Source organism: Phyllosticta citriasiana (genome assembly GCF_038021145.1).
Source record: "Phyllosticta citriasiana strain CBS 120426 chromosome Unknown IWZ02scaffold_17, whole genome shotgun sequence".
Lineage (NCBI taxonomy): Eukaryota > Fungi > Ascomycota > Dothideomycetes > Botryosphaeriales > Phyllostictaceae > Phyllosticta > Phyllosticta citriasiana.
The window spans coordinates 373,712-390,774 of NW_027117294.1; the positions used below are offsets into that span (position 1 = coordinate 373,712).

A 17,063-nucleotide genomic window follows, 5' to 3' on the forward strand; every position below is an offset into this window, starting at 1 on the left:
ATGGCAGCCTTATCGGGCCGTGCCCCGCCGACTCGGCTTCAACAGGAGCACCTGCCCCGGTACCCTCCGACTCTCCCACTGCAACAAAGCCAGATTTGAATTCGTCATTCATGTCGGAGACGTTGGACCTCGGGCAACTCTGCCTGAGTCTTTCCAAGGCCAACCTCAAGCTCGTCTCTCAAGGATCCATTACCGCCTCTTTGCAGAACACCGCCTCGACTGACCTCACATCTCTTTCATCAGTCTTGACAGAACGGTCTGGATGGGTTCGTCGAGGACTGGGCTTGCACCTGGCCTTGGACATTTGCGTGGACGCGAAGCCTCTGAATTGCCAACAGTCTCATCAAGTCGCAAACAGCATCTGCTCTGCAGAAGCAAGTGTCGTCCAATGACTGGCTGCTAGCGTGCTAATCGGATTCCAGCTCTGGAAGCAGCTGCACCTCCAACCAACGCTACCGGTGGACCTTCGAGAGGAGCCCAACAGCATCAGAATCAACCTGTCTCATACAGACGTCGACTGCCCAAGCCAAGAGAAATCCCGACATCGCCTGGCAGTAGGTGCCTCCATTGCAGATGTACAGCCTCCAGATGGCGTCCACGTGGTGCGCTTGGAGCAAGTCAAGCTGAAGATTGACATTACGACCACGCCGCAGTGCAGGGTCCAAAGGAAGAAGGATCGTGGCGCCACTCGACGAATTGAACGCAGTCAGCCAGAGGTGGGCGAGGCTCCAGCGTCCGACATGGACTTAATTTGCATGGACGAGATTTGCGAGGAAGAGGATTTTGAAATTCTCTCGGATGACTCAATGCTGCTGGACTTGCCAGAGGACCGCACCTTGACGGATCTCCCCGAAACCATTGTTAGCAGTCATTACTGGAAATCGACTTCGAAGACCACCAGAGTCGACAGCGGTATTTCCATGGAACCTCACGATGAGCAAGTGGATGGAGTCTTATCGTCCGAGACCATCGCCAGTCTGATTGACACTGCCCTTTACTGCTCAATCTGCGAAAAAGCTCCAAAGCAAAAAGGTGGCATTAAAGTCAAGTCGGACGACATGAAAATGAAGTTGGCGAGTATTGCACCATCACTATGGAGTCCAGGCTTTCTCAAGGTTTGATTTGGAAAATTTCGGGCTCGCTGCTATGCTAAACAGAATGCAGACGATATCTGAGCGTGCGCCATTTGTCCCGCCAATCGCACACACCTTGTCCAGTCCTTTATTGATGCAAGCAAAGTCTTCGAGTTTGCGGGACAAGCTTACAGAATTACACAAGTTGCGCCACGAGACTTCATTCCATTCTGTCTCCATCAGTCTGTGGGATCTTCTGCAACGAGAACTGTATGACCCGGGAGCTGCAAGACGAATTCGACCACTAAAGACCGAAAATGTCCACAGTGTTGGAACATTAGATGACGACGACTTGCTTCCAGAATACTGGAACGATTCCATGATTGACGGCAATGAGGACCATGGGTTTGAAAACCTGGAGCATGCCGGGTCTGAATACGAGGCATTTTTGGGGATTGAGGATGACGACGAGGATAATGAATCCGGCCTTTTGCATGACCCCGACTTTTCAGATGAAATGATAGTCGACTCTGCGTACAACGTGCCTTTGCAGGCGAGTTTCGCATCAATGGAGCACGAGGACGAGTTTTTGCCCGGAATGCTGCATTTTGAAGATTTCTTTGAGGACGAAGGACTTGAGGACTTACTTTGACAGATTATTCTGCTGATTGGCATCGATTATTTGTTTCCTGGTGGCAGCTGACAACCCTTTGTACGGATAGCTCGTTAATGAATGGCAGACTGGCATTTAAGCGACAAATCGCACGCATCGCAAAGATCAAGACTAAAAGTAGCACGTCCATGCGAGATGGGCACAGTGGGCTGATTTTAGATTCGACGGGGATTCGACAGGTCGACGCACAGAACAGCGAGCGTTCTGTCCACCTCACAATATCTGCTGCAGCCGAAGATGCGCGTCAGATTGAGCATCAGATCAGCAAAATCCTGGAAATGCTCCTTGGCCCTGCGCGCTTTACCAGGCTCAGGGTGTGGGGCAGCGCGAGTTTCTCCAAACTTGAGCGCCATGTGGTTTTCAATTATCAACCGACTTTTCCCTTGTTTACAGCGTGGGTCCAGAGTGTCGACCAAAGTGCGGTGGCATCTTGCTGCAGACCGCTGCAAGTCTGCGACGCCTTGTACGACGAGTGTTGTCCCTATCAACGGCGCCATTTCCCTTCCAGTGCGCTTGCATCGCGTCCAGCGGCGCCTCCATGCCCAAATATGCTTCTTTTGCAGGCCAAAGGATGCAGGGCCAGGATCCGACCCGTCAAGATCAGGTCATGTTTAGATGTAGGTTCAGCTTCGGCGCTCGATCGAGGACATCTCTCCGCCAGCAAGACGCGATTTGGCGAAGCGAAAATAAGAGCGCTCAAGAGGTTCGCTTAATTCCATGGCCCTTAGCCAGTCATCCATAGACAATCTGGAGCTCGCCGCGTTGTGGTCGCACCTGAATGTGGCTCAAACGCTCTGACGCCATTCAAAGACGTCCTAGGCAAAACGTCCGCAAAGATGGATATGAGTTGCTTACCGCCACGCGCGAGGTACCTAATTTCAACCTTCCTTCGCGACCATCTCTTGCTTCAGTCAAGCTGTTCTATTCCGCCTGGTTACACAAGAGACGATAACGCAACTAACCCACACGAGGCACAGCACCGCAGCACGCCTGAATTTCGTCCCGTCTGCCCCAGTTCTCCACCGACGCATCCTTCTGTACGACGAGTTTGTCGTTTAATTCAGTTGGTGTCGCCCATGTTTTGTTCGCTCCCTTTTGCATTTCAAGGTGTTTTGTTTGGTCCGTCAACATTTGAGGCGACTTGATCCCAGCTGCCAATTTGCCAAGCGCATCGGATTCGGATACTGGCGTCAAGACACCAAGCCTCGCCGTCACGTGGAGCATTGACGAAGAGGCTCTTTGTCTGAGAGGCTTTTACCGGGTTGTCTTCCAAAAGAGTCCGCCAAGTTATACGACAAGAAAGTGGGAGTGCAGGCATCGGAACAATCCCCAATGATTTAGCGCCTCGCTGGACGACGGGAAAGATTCAGGGTTTTGAGTGCTCGACCGACCCTCGACATTTGCATACTTCATCTTTCAAGACAACCGACTTGAGCCCTCGTATGGACTAGATTCACTGGATTTTGCGACATCATGCCTACGCGGCTTTTGAAAAAGCTGGAGGAGGCGCCGACAAAACCTACTGGCATAACGACTAAGTACCACATTGGACAGCGCGTTCCTTTTCACTGCGATCCAGGCATCATTGTAGCATCATATCTTGTGAGCTTTATTGGTGCCGTTGCAACAGTTGAACTGCTTCACCGTCGAAAGTCAGGCCAGGGCTGGCGGAACTGGTGGGCCCTCTAATCAGAATCACTGAAATAGAAATACCACTGACAGCAACTAGGCTCCAACTTGGAGCTTGCTCCATTTCCTTTGGTGTAGTTGGAATATGGTGCATGCACTTTGTCGGCAACCGCGCCATTGAGCTAGGTGACGGCAAGAAGGAAATCCAGCTCTACTACTCGCCAAGTTTTACTGCACTGTCGGTATTCCTACCCGTCATTTTTCTGTTTGTCGGCTTCGCATTTGCAGAGCGCTATAACCGCACCAAACGGAGTCTTTACCTTTCCCTTGGCATCACTGGCATCTTTGCCGGCCTTGCAATCGTCGGCATGCACTATATTGGCAACTTTGGAACGACCACCTACAAACTCTACAATGACCCCCGTCACATTATTGGCGCGGCTCTCATCGCTACGTTTGCCTGCTATGTGGCTATTACCCTCTTTTTCCACCAAAAGGAGCACTGGATCAACAGTCTGCCGCGACGATTGCCTGTGGCGGCTATTCTGGCGGTTGCCGTCACGGGCATGCATTGGACGGCAGCAGCAGGAACGAGATATACCCTGAAGGAATATTATACTGGTGCTGAGAGTGCAAGAAACAAGAATACGATTGTGGCGATTGCTCTGGTAAGTCTCTTCCCCTATCAAATGACTTTGCTGACAGAACAGTGTATCATGGCGCTGCTTGTCTGCTTCCTTATGATGTGGTTGACATCTCGAAGGAAGAAACACCTTGCCGACAGAGCGCAGCACGTAGTCCTCGCGTCCGCAACCTTTGACCCTGATGGAAAGATTCTCGTTACGCAAGAAGGTATCCTGCCGTGCCAAAAGATTACAAGGAGATATAATCAGAGGGTGAGTTGGTCTTGAAACTCTGAGTCTTTTGCTGACGGGTTCAGTCCTTCAACGATGAGTTCAACGTTGCACATCCCGTTTTCCAATGGATCTTTCGCGTCACATACAACTGGGACTGTGTTTCAGACCTAATAGGCTCCATGCGACAACATCTCCGTGCAGTTGGAAGTTTGCGAGACGTTTCTACCCCTAGTAGTCGCGGCAAGCCATCACCATCACCGATCAAAAAAGACGACGGCCCGGCACCAGAGCTTGACTACTCCATCATCTTTCGCGAGCACTTTTGCGTCGCCGCTTCGGAATTGGCATCGTCATTGGATACCAGGATTCAAGATTTGGGCACTTTGTGGGAAGAGATTCTCATGACCGGAACCGCAAACGCGGGAACAAAGGCCATGAAACCAACCAGCAAGGACGACCTTGAATCGGCCATTTCCACCGCGCCTCCATCTCTGTTTGGGAGGGGCCAACTGCTGATAGTGACGCGACAATTGAAAAGGGAGGAATGTGCTGGGATGAAAGCTCAGGGGTTTAGGTGGGCCACGCTGGATCAAGTGGGAGACATCATTTCGAGGAACATGCAAGTGAAGAAGACTGAGCTGAGGGAGACTGTCGGGCGCTTGAGAGATTACACAAATCGCCGCGATGGACTGCCCAATTCTGGAACCTGGCTCGCCTTTTTCGCCCTGCGACCTGCCCTGAAGCCGTTGTCTTCCAACTGGGACGTACTGGTCCCGCGATGCGAGCCGCACCACCTCCCAAAGGTCAATCTTTCCGAAAACCCCCCAACAAATGCCATGTACGACTTTTTGCGACGCTTCGACAATCTCTCTGTCGCAGAGTGCTCCCGGATCATCAGCAGCGGTCTTCGGGCACAAAAGACGGACAAGATATGGACAGATGAAGAGGCCGAGCTCGCTACCACCTTCCGTCAAGGCATGAACGAGCTACAAGCCATGGTGCCCGAATACTTCTTCCGTCAGGCCCTCTTTTCCGCGCGACCACTGCGCGATTCCGCCGCCGGGACGACGCGTCCCGCAACACTATTTGCCTTTTGCATCATACCCGACGTGCACATGTCGTTGAACCGGTCTCGAACGCTGACATACACGCCGCTCTCCTTTTTCCGCTGCCGGCAGCACATCCACCGCGGGTCGGCCGACCACGCCGTCCTGGCGCACAGCATCCACCGCGAATTCAGCGAGATCCGCCTGCAGCACCACCACCACCACCACCACATGCGCGACGTGCAGCGCAAGAAGGGCCTGCAGCGAGTGGCGTCGCTCAGCAACAAGATGCAAAAGTCGCTGACGGGCCGCACCACGCCGTCGCATCCGTCCACCGACGCCATCCTCGGCGGCGACGACGTCGACGATGCTCGCATGGCTCCGAGTCCCGCTCAACCCTCACGCCACGCCGGCATAAAATCGTGGCTCTCGGCCGTTGCACACAGCAGCAGTCACCATCACTCGCAGAATGGCGGCGGCAGTGGCAGTCGGCGCGACAGCAGCACGGTGCTGGGGGACTCGGCGAGCGAGCGCGAGCTGGTCAGCATGGACGACATGCTGAAGCGGCGGGGCAGCAGCCGGAGAAGTTCGCGGGACGATGGTGGTGGTGGTGGTGGTGCGGGACTGGGCGGCATCATGGTCAGTCAGGACATTCGCATCGAGCCGGGGCAGAAGAAGGAGGATAGCGTCATGGAGTTGAGTGAGTTGGGAATACATTCTGAGGCGGGGCAGGGGTACAAGGAGGAGGATACTTTTGTGGATGAGCTCTTTGAGTGGACGAGTGCGCAGTGGAGGCGGTCGTAATCGTGGAGTTGGACGTTGGATATCGGGTATGTTTGAATGGGTGTTGGTTTGTGGAAACTGAATGGGAAGAGAAGACTGTCGATTCGAGCTGCGCACATAGAGTATGCATCTGTATATACATCCCTCCCTCCTTCAACCCACCCACTGTTTTCCCCCCTGGAAATATTACTCACTCATGCCTACAACTTCTCCAACGGCACCGCCTTATCCTCCCTCATGCGTAAACGCCAAATGCACAAACGGCCTGCGCGCGCCGCCGTCATTAGGTTTGCCACCCACATACACTTGCGTCGGCGGCAGGGCGTGGAAGAGGACGACGACGTAGAAAGCGGGCAGCCCGGCGCGCGCGATTGGATTGATGAGGGGGTCGGAGAAAGAGGGAGAGGAGGAGGAGGAGGAGGAGGAGGAGGGAGAGGGAGAGTGGTAGATGTCTCAGCGAGGCATTTTGGTGGGGAGGCGGCTGGGTTGGGTTTGAATTGGGATTGATGGGTGGATGGATTTGAGATTGAGTTGGAGTCGAAGGCTTGTCCGGTTTTGCCTTTGGCCCTGCATTGAGGCGGTTTTATAAGTTTGGCTGGGGTGGAGGGTTTCTGGTTTTCTGGTCGCTGGAGGTGAATGGAGGTCAGTGTTGCTTGCCGTTTGTGGTTAGAGGGTTGGTGTTGGTGTTGAGTAGTTGGTGCGGTGCATCCTCCTGCCTTTGTGCTCCTTCGGTTGTATCACGTCGTGATTAATGGAAAGATGCGTAGATAGTGGTTGGATGCGTTTATATCTAGCCGAGGATATTGGAAAATGTGGTGGTTTAGTGAGACGTAGCACCAGAGAGGAATGGAACTTGTCGTTGGTGAGTTTGCTTTTCTCCCGGGCCACAAGTCTGTATGCTCGGTCAATGGGCATTATTCCTTCCTTTCATGTGTTTTTCATGCGTAGTGCTTTGGATGATAGGGCTGACATACGCTGGATGCTCCTCAGTGTAAGACATAAAAATATTAATAAAATAACTGCATAGCATAATTGATCCATAAGGCACCTTAGGATTAAAAGTGAAGGACCTGTGAGACGCAGTGTAGGAGATAGGTCTCAAAGTAATTGCCTCGCACATGAATAAGAGAATAACGCTGCTACACTTCAGCATTAAAGTATCATTAACACCAGCAATCATGGCAAATAACATCATCACATAACATCTAACCTAAAAGCCCGCCGCAAGCACTACACCCATTATTAATATAAATAAAGTAAGCACCTCCACCCCTAAGTAAAAGTCGTTGAGCTTGCGAGCACGAAAAGCCGCAGAAAGCGGTAGACCAAATTAACCGTGTTTTTACCACTTCATGCCTCAGCCATGTCTTGCGGGAGAAATTGTTCTCTGGTGCAGTCGATGGCGCTTTATATACACACAGAGCATGACGCCTGGATCCTCCCGTCACATGCGCACATGGTCTCATGGTTGGGCAGTCATGTTCATTGACGGCTGTCGTAGGTCAGGAGACTTCATCACTTAGCCTATCTAGACATGTGGGGCAACGAAAAAAGGTGAACCCAGACTTCTTCTACATGTCATGATGGAGCTCAGCATTACTACAGCAGAAAAAACGTCGACATTGGAGGATGAAGTTGAGAAACGGGCAAGTCGCGCCTGTCTCTTTGCGAGAAAAGAAGAGAAGAGCGTGTTGATGTAAGAGAAAGCGGACGCACACCGCGGACCACAGCTGTATATGTGTAGCTTGCTGCAGAACCACAAACATATTAAGAGCTTAGTTCTGTTGGAGATGTACCTCTGAGTTTGACTGCATGGGTTGAGGGTTCGTTTCCAGGAGCCTGCAAGAGTGGCATTAATACTTTGCCGAGCTACCCAAGGTGTCAGTCCGAGTGCTCGGGCCGGTGGTGAGTATCACGTTGACAGTAGATAACTGCACGTGGAGCCCGCGGCCAGCGCGAAGTGATCAGGAGGGAGGCGAGGAAGACGACGTGTAGAACTTCTTCCTGGCTTCGCCTTTTGAAGAAATACCTACCTGACACCATCACCCTCCAACACCACTACAAAGTAAACAACAGCAAAATTCAACGACACTGAGCATCACCACCGCATCGACCACTCCTTTCCTCTCCCATGCCCTCGCTCACACAAGAACAAGAAGACAAAACACACAGCAAAAACAGTGTGATCAGCTCGAAGTGCTATATCCCCAAGCCGCCAGCACCGCAGCGTTTGTGCGTTGAAAACAGCCGTCCGAGTCCGAGGCCCGGAAGAGATGTTTTATATCCCACATCCCACATCCCACAGCCCTAACCACTCCCATCCGCCAACTCAAGCACCACATGCTCCTCGAGCGCTCTTTCTCACTTCCGTCGTCATTCCTTTCACGATCTCATCGGGTCAAACCCACCCACTCCACCTTCCCCATCATCGTCATCGTCATCATCTCCGACAACCGGAACTACGCTCCACGCTCCACGCTCCGTAGTCGGCAGGCACCCACAGCGCAACAAGGAGAAAAAGCGCCGAGGCGAAGCGCGAAGAGCAAAGCAGAGCGGGGCAGAACGGAAAGGAAAAGAAAGGAAAGGAAAGGAAAATAAAAGAAAAGAAGAGAAAAGGCAGGCAAGCTAACTAGTTCAGCTCCATTGTGAGGATCTGATGGCTGATGGTATGTAGTATGTAGGAGCAGCAGTAGTAACGCTTCATTTGTATTTCAGTTTCGACTTCTGTTTGCTGTGATTGACCGACCGACCGACCGACGCCGGAGATGATGATGGTGATGATGGTGGTGTTTTGGAGAAGGCATCTGTTGGTCGTTCGTGGTTGGTAGGTAGGTAGGTAGGACTAAGGCTACACTCACACGGTGGTAGTGTTTGACGGATTTGACAGATTCCGTGCCGAGACGGAAGGGTGAGGGTCAAGGCGGACAGGCAGGTGTAAGGCGAGACGAGCTCAGCTCAGGTGCGAACCGGTATTGAACAGTAAGTCGGAGACCGAAAGCGGACGGGGATGGTGGATGCCTAGTAGGTGAGACAGGGAGCTGAAAACCGACAAGACTGAGAGTGATGAAGAGGATGACGGTCAGATTAAGCATTGTACATATTAGGCCCCAATGGCAGTCACCCGTAAGGACGCAGAGGGAGGCAGAAGAGTCTGTCTGGTCTGTCTGTCTGTCTAAGCCTGGCTCTTTTTCAAAACGCCGGAAACAATGCCATCATGAACCCCCCCTTATTCGACTCCAGCTGCGCCAAAGCGGCCAGCCTGCTCTCAAACAAGCACGCCTCTGCCGTGTCCCAGCAATCTGCACAAGTTCCCCGGACGCGACCTGACGCACATGGCTTTTGAGTCTGCGCGTCGGACAATCCGTGTGGTTTCCCCTGGCTGTTTTCCGAAGACGCGCCGCGGCGACAACTGGCTCGTGTCGTCATGTCGTGCAAGACGATGATGGGATGCTGCGCCATTCTTCGCGGTCGGCGATGAGGCAGGATCCAGAGATCGTCGTCAGGGGTCAAGTTGGAGTAGACACTGCTTTTGGCCGATGGCTCGAAATGATTGTTTTTCTCTCAGCTAGAAATTTTCGAGTGGTGTTGGTGGGGAATTTTTTTAGGCAAAGAGGCTGGCGCCGCCGCTCTCGACGGCTTCAATCTCGGCCTTGGTCCATCGAAGGCGACCGAAGCGTGCGGGCAGCTCGGTGCGGTCCCAGAACTCGCCAGGGCCGGGCTTGACGGGACCCAAGGCCGCGCCGGGCTTGGAGCCGACGTGGGCGGACAGGTCGCGTCTGTTGAGAGGGCCGTGCTGCTGGGCCTTTTGGCGGTAGCTGGCGAAGGAGTCGGGAAGAGATTTCATGGGCGAGGCAGGGTGGACGTGGGGGGTGTGGTCGACGTCTGCGGGCGGAGGTCAGTCAAGGGCGACGCGTAGAGCTGGCGGCATGTGAAGATGGCACAGAGCTGGCACAGCGGGGCAGGAATGCAATGACGTACGAGTTGGAGGAGAGCGCTTGCCCAGAAAGCGAATCAAGGGCTTGCGAGCCTGCTGCAAGAGACGACCGGTAGGACGCATTTTTGCAGAAGAGTGTGTTGTTGGGCTGTCGAGAGATTGCGCTGGGTGAGGTGTCGGAGCGGAACGGCTAGCGGCAGGTCGGCGGACTTGGTGTCGAGTGGATCTTGGTTGTCAACGACGTGCTGGAGGAGGAGGAGGAGGAGGAAGAAGAGAGGAACGGAAGAGAACGGCGCCGTCTGGATAATATACCGTCGGGCGGAGAAGCAGGAACGTGAAGTCCTCGTCTGAGCGTCATCCGATAACGGTGGTGGTCCGACTGTCCTGGAGAGAGAGACGAGAGACAAGAGAATGCCAGAGGTGGTGGATTAGGTCAGCGTCGGGATTGGCAGGTCGGTCTTCGGGTTCGTTCCGGTTGCTCCCTTTGGCGCTCCTGTGCCTGCAGTCACGCCACGTCCTGGAGATGGCGAAGGTCCATCTGTCTTCTCTCGACATTTGCAAGCTGTTGACAAGTACGACGGAACTGTCGACCCGGATGGTGTTCCCACCGAAGCAGACCACCCGCAGACGACGGAAATAAATACTGATTACAGTTCTACCTACAGCTCCTTTGCTCGACGTGTTTGGCAACCCCGCCGTTTCCAATCGCCGTTTAGCAGACGACGTCCATGTGTGGTCGTGCCTGGATTGAGCCAAGAAGACACGACCTGAGCCTTGGGCAACCCGAGAACCAATATTGCTACCAAAACCACACGACGCTTCTCGTGACGATTGCGAGATGCTTTGCTTTGATTTTCTAGAATGCTTCGCCTCCTTCATTGCATCCAATTCATGCATGCCGCGGGAGGTGTTGGTCGGAGTCGGTTGTGATGCTTGGCGGGGTGCGTGCCTCCAAAGCGGATTTGTGAGCGGACGAATCGCGCCCGAAGCGGATACAGGATACCGATTCTTGTTCCGTACAAGCTCTCTCGCGCTTGCGTGCTCAGGTCGTCGCTCCGACGCCCCGAGTTGGCCAAAAAATTGTGTCATTCGCTTCCATCTTATCGATGCCTTGCTCGCCCCGTGTCCCGCGCCCTCTCAACCCCACACGCTGCGACTCGCGCCGACTGACCCTTGTCTGGAGACGTTCGCATCAACTTCGTTCCGAACAGCTCTTCCAACATGCCTCATGAGCTGCTTCACTTTGGCCAAGTCCCCCAATCGCGTCATGACCAGCTCCTCAACATCCTCGCCGGAATTGCGGGCATGCAGCCCCGCCGCCTCATCGAGCGACATGTAATCTACCGCCCACAACGCAATCCCGTCCAGCGCCAGTATGCAGTCGGCGCCAGCCAAACCGTCCAAACCACCCAGCGCGCCACCTCTCGCGAACAGCTCCAAAAGGACATGTACTACTGGCAGACGGTCAAGGAGCTGGATGAGGTCGACTTGAGTGAGCCGACAAACGGCGTCGACACCAAGCCACATGTCCAAAACGGTGAAGCGACTCCGGAGCCGCGCAAGGGTTGGACGATGCTATTCCAGGACATACCAGAGGCCGGTCAGAGACCCATCAATATGCGGTGGATACAGACCTCTGACGTCAGCCTTGGTGATCCGCATGCATTCATGAAGGCCTCTCAGTACAAGTAGGAACGTCCATGCCGTTGTTGACCGACTGCTAACGCTCCAGGTACGTGTCCGAGTATATTGACGAAGGCTACCAATTCGTGCACAAGAACGCCGTCATCCATCTGCATCGTATCCTGCGCCTGCCCAACTCCGTCCCAGGTCGCGATTCTCCCCTCGAAACCCTCCCGCCGCTGGACAAGCTAGAACCTCTTGACAGCAGCGGCGCATACATTCTACAGGTATCGATCAAGATTCAGGACAACTACAAGCCAGAGACGCGGGAAAAGGCCACGGCAGAAATCATGGCCTTTAAAAATGTCATGAAGGGCGTGGTGGAGCTCGGCCCTGCGGAGAGATTGTCGCTAGACACACGCGTCAAGGCGGTTGCGGACTGAGATGACGATGAGAATGGACGTCAGCTAGCATTCGATACCCTTGGAAAAGTCAGAAAGTACCTATTCTGGTTCTAGAATAATGTCAACATGGAAATCTCAAATGCATCAAGCCGGGCAATCTGAGCTGGTGACGTAGGATCCGCGCACTGACCCGAGGCTTGCTCGCCAATCGATGCTAGGGCATCATGGCCTTTTTTTGACCACAGCAACCTCCAAATTTTGAGCCGAACAATCAATGGATCTGCCATTCGATGCAAAGATTTGGTAGTGCGCGTGTCGCAGGTCTATCCCAGTCCCGCGCGGCAACCACATTCGCGCGGCACGTGGCGACGCGACGTCGCGTCCAGACAACCGGAAACCTCCAAACTCACACCTCTTCCTGCAACTCGCCCGATACAGCACAGCAAATCTCGATCAGGGCCGCGACCATGGCCGAAAAGGCCCCCTCTCTCAAGCGACCAAGCACAAAAGACAGCTCCGTCTCACCACCGCCTGTCAAGCGGAGACAGCAGTCCACAGCCACTCGTGAGACTGGCGTGACTTCGCCCAAAGCTGAGCCTTGCTGACATGTCTCAGCAAAAGCTGTGGCCGAATTTTTCAAGCCGGCCTCGCAAAAGGCCCAAGAGCCGGAGAAAATTGGTTGGGCAATTGTCGACGACAGCCTCTTGGTAGGCACCTACAAGGCGTCGACAGCAACGCCCTTGGCCGAAGCCTCAGGGCCGCGCCGCATAGCTATTTTCGACCTGGTATGTATGAGCACGCTGCGTTTCAGCCGTCCGCCATGTCCAGCGCCCCGGGCCCAGATCGGATCTGACCTCTATAGGACGGCACCCTCATCACTCCAGCATCAGGCAACAAGTTTGGCCGAGATGCTTCGGACTGGAAGTGGTGGCATACCGGCGTGCCCACCACCCTGCGAGAGCTGCACGAGAAAGGGTAGGTAGGCACCCATGCCGTCAGCTGATGGGACGCTTGCTTGTTCTCGCCCTGCCCCTCGTCTTGTACCACGCCGCCGCGTATGCTAACCGGTTATCGCGGCCTGCTCGCACAGCTATCTCGTCGCCATTGTGAGCAATCAAAGCGGGCTCAATGTCAACTCCAAAGCTGCGGGCAAGGCGCCCAAGGCAGACAGCAAGCGGCTAGAGACATTCAAGACCAAGTTGGCGGCCGTCCTGTCGCAGCTGGACCTCCCCATCTCCATCTATGCAGCCACGACCAAGGATGAGTTTCGTAAGCCTCGCCCCGGCATGTGGCGCCAGCTGCTCGACACCAACGACCTCGGCGGCGGCCCGGGCATGGTCGACATGGGCGAGTCCTTTTTTGTTGGAGATGCAGGCGGCCGGTCGTCGACGAGCGGCGGCAAAACCAAGGACTTTTCCTGCTCCGATAGGTGTGTAAATTCAAATCAGCATGCCATGTGCTGACAAAGTGGCTTAGGGACTTTGCCGCCAACATTGGCATCCCCTATTACACGCCCGAGGAGTACTTTCTCGGCGAGGAGCCGAAGCCGTTTGCCAGAGAATTTGACCCCACAGCTTACCTTGGGCTTGTGGCTGGAGCCACTGATGCAGGCAAGTCCCAACCGTCTGGTACGGAGACGCTGTGGCTGATGTGTTCTGACGGTGCGCCAGCCCCGCCGCAGTTCAGCAAAAAGAACCCCGTTGATGTCGTCCTCCTCTGTGGCAGCCCGGGGGCCGGCAAGTCGACTTTCTTTTGGCGCCACCTCAAGCCTCTGGGCTATGAGCGAGTCAATCAAGACACGTTGAAAACGGTATGTGAGCTGGCGAGGTGCCACCTGCTGTGCCACACCCTCTACCCACTCGAGGCTTGCACGTGCCGTGCAACAGCCCCTAACCACCACCACCCCCATGCCAGCCCCTGGACATATGCACCTTTACTGCGGCGCCTGTTGTAGAGACACCAAAGGCTTCGCGACACACCATGAGACATGCATCCACTGACAGAAAACAGCGTGACAGATGTCTCAAGGTCGCAGCCGAGCATCTTGCAGAGGGCGTCTCTGTTGCCGTAGGTTCGTGACCGCCTTTGTCGACTGCCGACCCAACAAAACAGCACAATGGGCATTATATGCACAATGCCTGCACAAATCCAGAACACACCCCGCCAGCAGCGCTGCACTTGGCGAAAACCACTCGCAGCTCATCATGTGCTAGTTTGTATGCACTAACCCGAACTGGCAATTCACAGACAACACCAATGCAGACGCAGAGACGCGCGCCCATTGGGTCAATCTGGCGCAGAAGCACAATGTGCCCATACGCTGTGTTCTTTTGACGGCGCCGGCCAAGCTGTGCGAGCACAATGACGCTGTGAGAGCGTTGAGCGCGAGCGAGCAGGTGAGTTATTATTTTTATTTTTATTTAAATTTTTTTTTTTTTTCTCTCTTTCGCTCTACATCTACATGCCGGAAGTCGAGGCCGCAGCAGCCGTGGATGGGATGCAACACGCAGGCAATCCTGGTACATCGGCGCATTGCCGACCCTCGATCGCCTGCCTTTGCTGCCCCGCCGTCTCGATCACTCATCTTGCGCCGTGCTGGATGGACCTGGCCGGTGGTTGTGGTTGCAGACCAGCGGCGCGTCACGCCAGCGACGCAGGGCGAGAATCTCGCATGCGCTCTTCTCCACCTACAAACATGCCTACGTACCTCCACCTCCACCTGGAAGCGACGAGATGACCGAGAGCCGGTGAGCGAGCGGCACGACATCCGCCTCCGCGCGGGCGGGCGAGCGAGCGAGTGGACCGGATTGGAGTGGACTGGAGTGGATTGGACGGATGCCTCCTCCTCACCATCATCAAACGCATCCTTTCGCCTCTCTGCCTGCTCGTACCTAGTCAGATCGCCTGCTCGCTTGCTCACTCGCTTGCCCATCGGCTGCTCTGCCAACTCACGCCAAATGAGACAAGCATATGGCGCTTTCTCACCCGTCCTCACCCACCTCACACACCACCACTCCCTCCCCCCATCCATCCATTCGTCTCCAGTCGTCCAACGGCCATCAGCCATCAGCCACCAACCGCACCCTCATCCGTCCTCAACGCCTTCCTACCACACCGTACATACATGCAAGAGACACCCCTTACTAACCTAAGCCTTGCGCCAACATCAGTTGAACCCCGAACACCGCAGCATGCTGCCCAAACTCGCCTTTTCGAGCTTCGTGTCGCGGTTTCGTCGGCCGCAGGTGGATGAGGGGTTTCAGGATTTGCTTGAGGTGCGGTTTGTGGTGAGTTTTGCGCCTTCTTTTTTTTTTTTTTTTTTCCAAATTTTCTCAAACACCTCTTCCCTAGGGGTGTTTTTGAGGGGTTGAGCGAAGGAGGAGAAAAAGGGGCCAGGGAAAGGGTTGGAACTGATTGGTGAAGAGTGACTGACTGACTAATGATGTGCACAGTTCGACGGCGATGACGAGGCAAAGAGGTTGTGGGGACAGTTTTGGGTGTAGGCGAGGTGGGTGAGTTGTCGGGGGTTTGTCTGTTTGTCTGAATGCGTGAATGCGTGAGATGGCAGAGATGACGGACATGCGTGGACGAGAACATGGAGAGATGGAAAGCAGATCAAGTGTATGTACCATAGGAAACTCCTTTTGATCCATCCCATAAACAAGTCAAATCCCCCCTCCTCCTACCGCGAACAGCCCCCCCCCCCCCCCCCCCCCCCCCCCCCCCCCCCCAAAGCTCCCCACCTGGCTAGCTCCCTTGGCTACTACCTAGCTCAAGCAAAGCCATCACATTGCTGGGATGATGCCTGTTCGCCACGCGGAACGAGGAACGCGGAACGCGGAGCGGGGGATGGGGGATGAGGGATGGAAGGAGCCGCGCAGGGGACGGGAGGGAGAGCGATGCAGGGAGGTACCAGGGGCAAAGGGAGACGATACTTTCCTTTGCGCCGAGGTTTGCGGAGGACGGGGGTTGTGCTGAGTTGAGCTGAGTTGAGTTAGGGGGGGGGGGCGATGTCATTGTCATTATGTGGGGAATGGAGGTACGTAGGTACGCAGGTAGACAGGTAGACAGGTAGGTAGGTAGGTAGGTAGGTAGGTGCACGAAAAGAAGCCGTTATATCGAGATTGGATGGGTGGATGGATGGGTGGATGGAGACATGGATGGATGGGACTTTGATTCAAGTGCAGTGTGCAACTACATGGGGCACACCTACCTATCATCCTCCCTTCCCGGAAAACACCCATCCATGCTCCAAACAGCGCGAATGAAGGGGAAAAAAAAAAAAAAAAAAAAAAACCCCCAACCACCACCTCATGCCAGCGACATCGGCGAGTGCGGGGGCGGGGGTAAGTAGGTATGTGTGTGGGAAAAAGAGAAGAGAAGAGAAGAGAGGAGAGGAGAGGAAAAGCCATCGCGTTAAGCTTCTGCGGCTGATGTTTGGGTTTAAGTTGAGTTTGGAGGGCGAGAGGGGTGTGACGTGACGTCAGGCGTCTGTTTTCTCCCTTCCACGCCATGTCTTCATTGCAGTCTCCTTTTGCGTGGTTTAGTCTTTTTCGGTGTTGGCGGGGTTGGAGTTTTGAGGCATTTCCTTCCCTTCCGACTCTGAACTTCTCCATTCTTCTGCGCGACTGACGCCAAATGGCGCGAAACTAACCACCACCTTGCCTGTCAATGCGGACGAGAGAAAGAGCATGGATCCACCACCGGTCAGGTATTACGCGAATGACGAAAACGCTCTTCCGCTATGTTTCTGAGTGTGTGTGTGTGTGTCGAGTGCCGCATGCACGCACGTACGTACATAGGCAGCATGCACCGGGCGTACTGTACGTAGATGCGATGATGGACCAGCTGCCTGGGTGACGTTCGGGAGGATTGGTCTGCATGGCATGGCATGGTGTGAATGACGACGACGACGACGACGACAAAGCCGAGGGACTAGATTGGATGATGAGGAAGTTGTGGGGTTTGGGGAGAGATGGAGGTGGAGAGGTAGGCATGTAGGTAGGCATGTAGGTAGCTAGAGACAGACAGCTTCATTGGG

General features: G+C 54.5%; 5 protein-coding genes across 5 annotated transcripts; 4 read left to right on the plus strand and 1 right to left on the minus strand.

Moving 5' to 3' along the window:
- Positions 1–64: 64 nt before the first annotated feature.
- IWZ02DRAFT_463360 (uncharacterized protein) lies at positions 65–1,833 on the plus strand. The gene is made up of 3 exons (XM_066768349.1): positions 65–374; positions 423–1,115; positions 1,165–1,833. The coding sequence occupies exons 1-3, from the start codon at positions 111–113 to the stop codon at positions 1,723–1,725; spliced, it is 1,518 nt and encodes a 505-aa protein (XP_066618515.1). The 5' UTR covers positions 65–110; the 3' UTR covers positions 1,726–1,833.
- Positions 1,834–3,055: 1,222 nt separating this feature from the next.
- Positions 3,056–6,298, plus strand: IWZ02DRAFT_103877 (uncharacterized protein). Its single transcript, XM_066761296.1, has 4 exons — positions 3,056–3,422; positions 3,476–4,043; positions 4,086–4,271; positions 4,316–6,298. Exons 1-4 carry the CDS (start codon positions 3,220–3,222, stop codon positions 6,080–6,082), a joined length of 2,724 nt encoding a protein of 907 aa, XP_066618516.1. The 5' UTR covers positions 3,056–3,219; the 3' UTR covers positions 6,083–6,298.
- A 3,227-nt stretch (positions 6,299–9,525) lies between these two features.
- IWZ02DRAFT_103931 (uncharacterized protein) lies at positions 9,526–10,233 on the minus strand. Its single transcript, XM_066761297.1, has 2 exons — positions 10,040–10,233; positions 9,526–9,943 (listed from the first exon to the last, which is right to left on the minus strand). Exons 1-2 carry the CDS (start codon positions 10,116–10,118, stop codon positions 9,663–9,665), a joined length of 360 nt encoding a protein of 119 aa, XP_066618517.1. The 5' UTR covers positions 10,119–10,233; the 3' UTR covers positions 9,526–9,662.
- A 983-nt stretch (positions 10,234–11,216) lies between these two features.
- On the plus strand, positions 11,217–12,061 carry IWZ02DRAFT_472119 (mediator complex, subunit Med18; the record flags this gene model as incomplete). The annotated part of the gene is made up of 2 exons (XM_066768930.1): positions 11,217–11,683; positions 11,728–12,061. The coding sequence occupies 2 exons, from the start codon at positions 11,217–11,219 to the stop codon at positions 12,059–12,061; spliced, it is 801 nt and encodes a 266-aa protein (XP_066618518.1).
- Positions 12,062–12,489: 428 nt separating this feature from the next.
- Positions 12,490–15,702, plus strand: IWZ02DRAFT_427182 (polynucleotide kinase 3 phosphatase-domain-containing protein; the record flags this gene model as incomplete). Its single annotated transcript, XM_066765913.1, has 10 exons — positions 12,490–12,586; positions 12,638–12,807; positions 12,885–12,997; positions 13,113–13,451; positions 13,499–13,645; positions 13,709–13,832; positions 14,033–14,093; positions 14,270–14,418; positions 15,193–15,309; positions 15,475–15,702. 10 exons carry the CDS (start codon positions 12,490–12,492, stop codon positions 15,523–15,525), a joined length of 1,368 nt encoding a protein of 455 aa, XP_066618519.1. The 3' UTR covers positions 15,526–15,702.
- Positions 15,703–17,063: the final 1,361 nt, after the last annotated feature.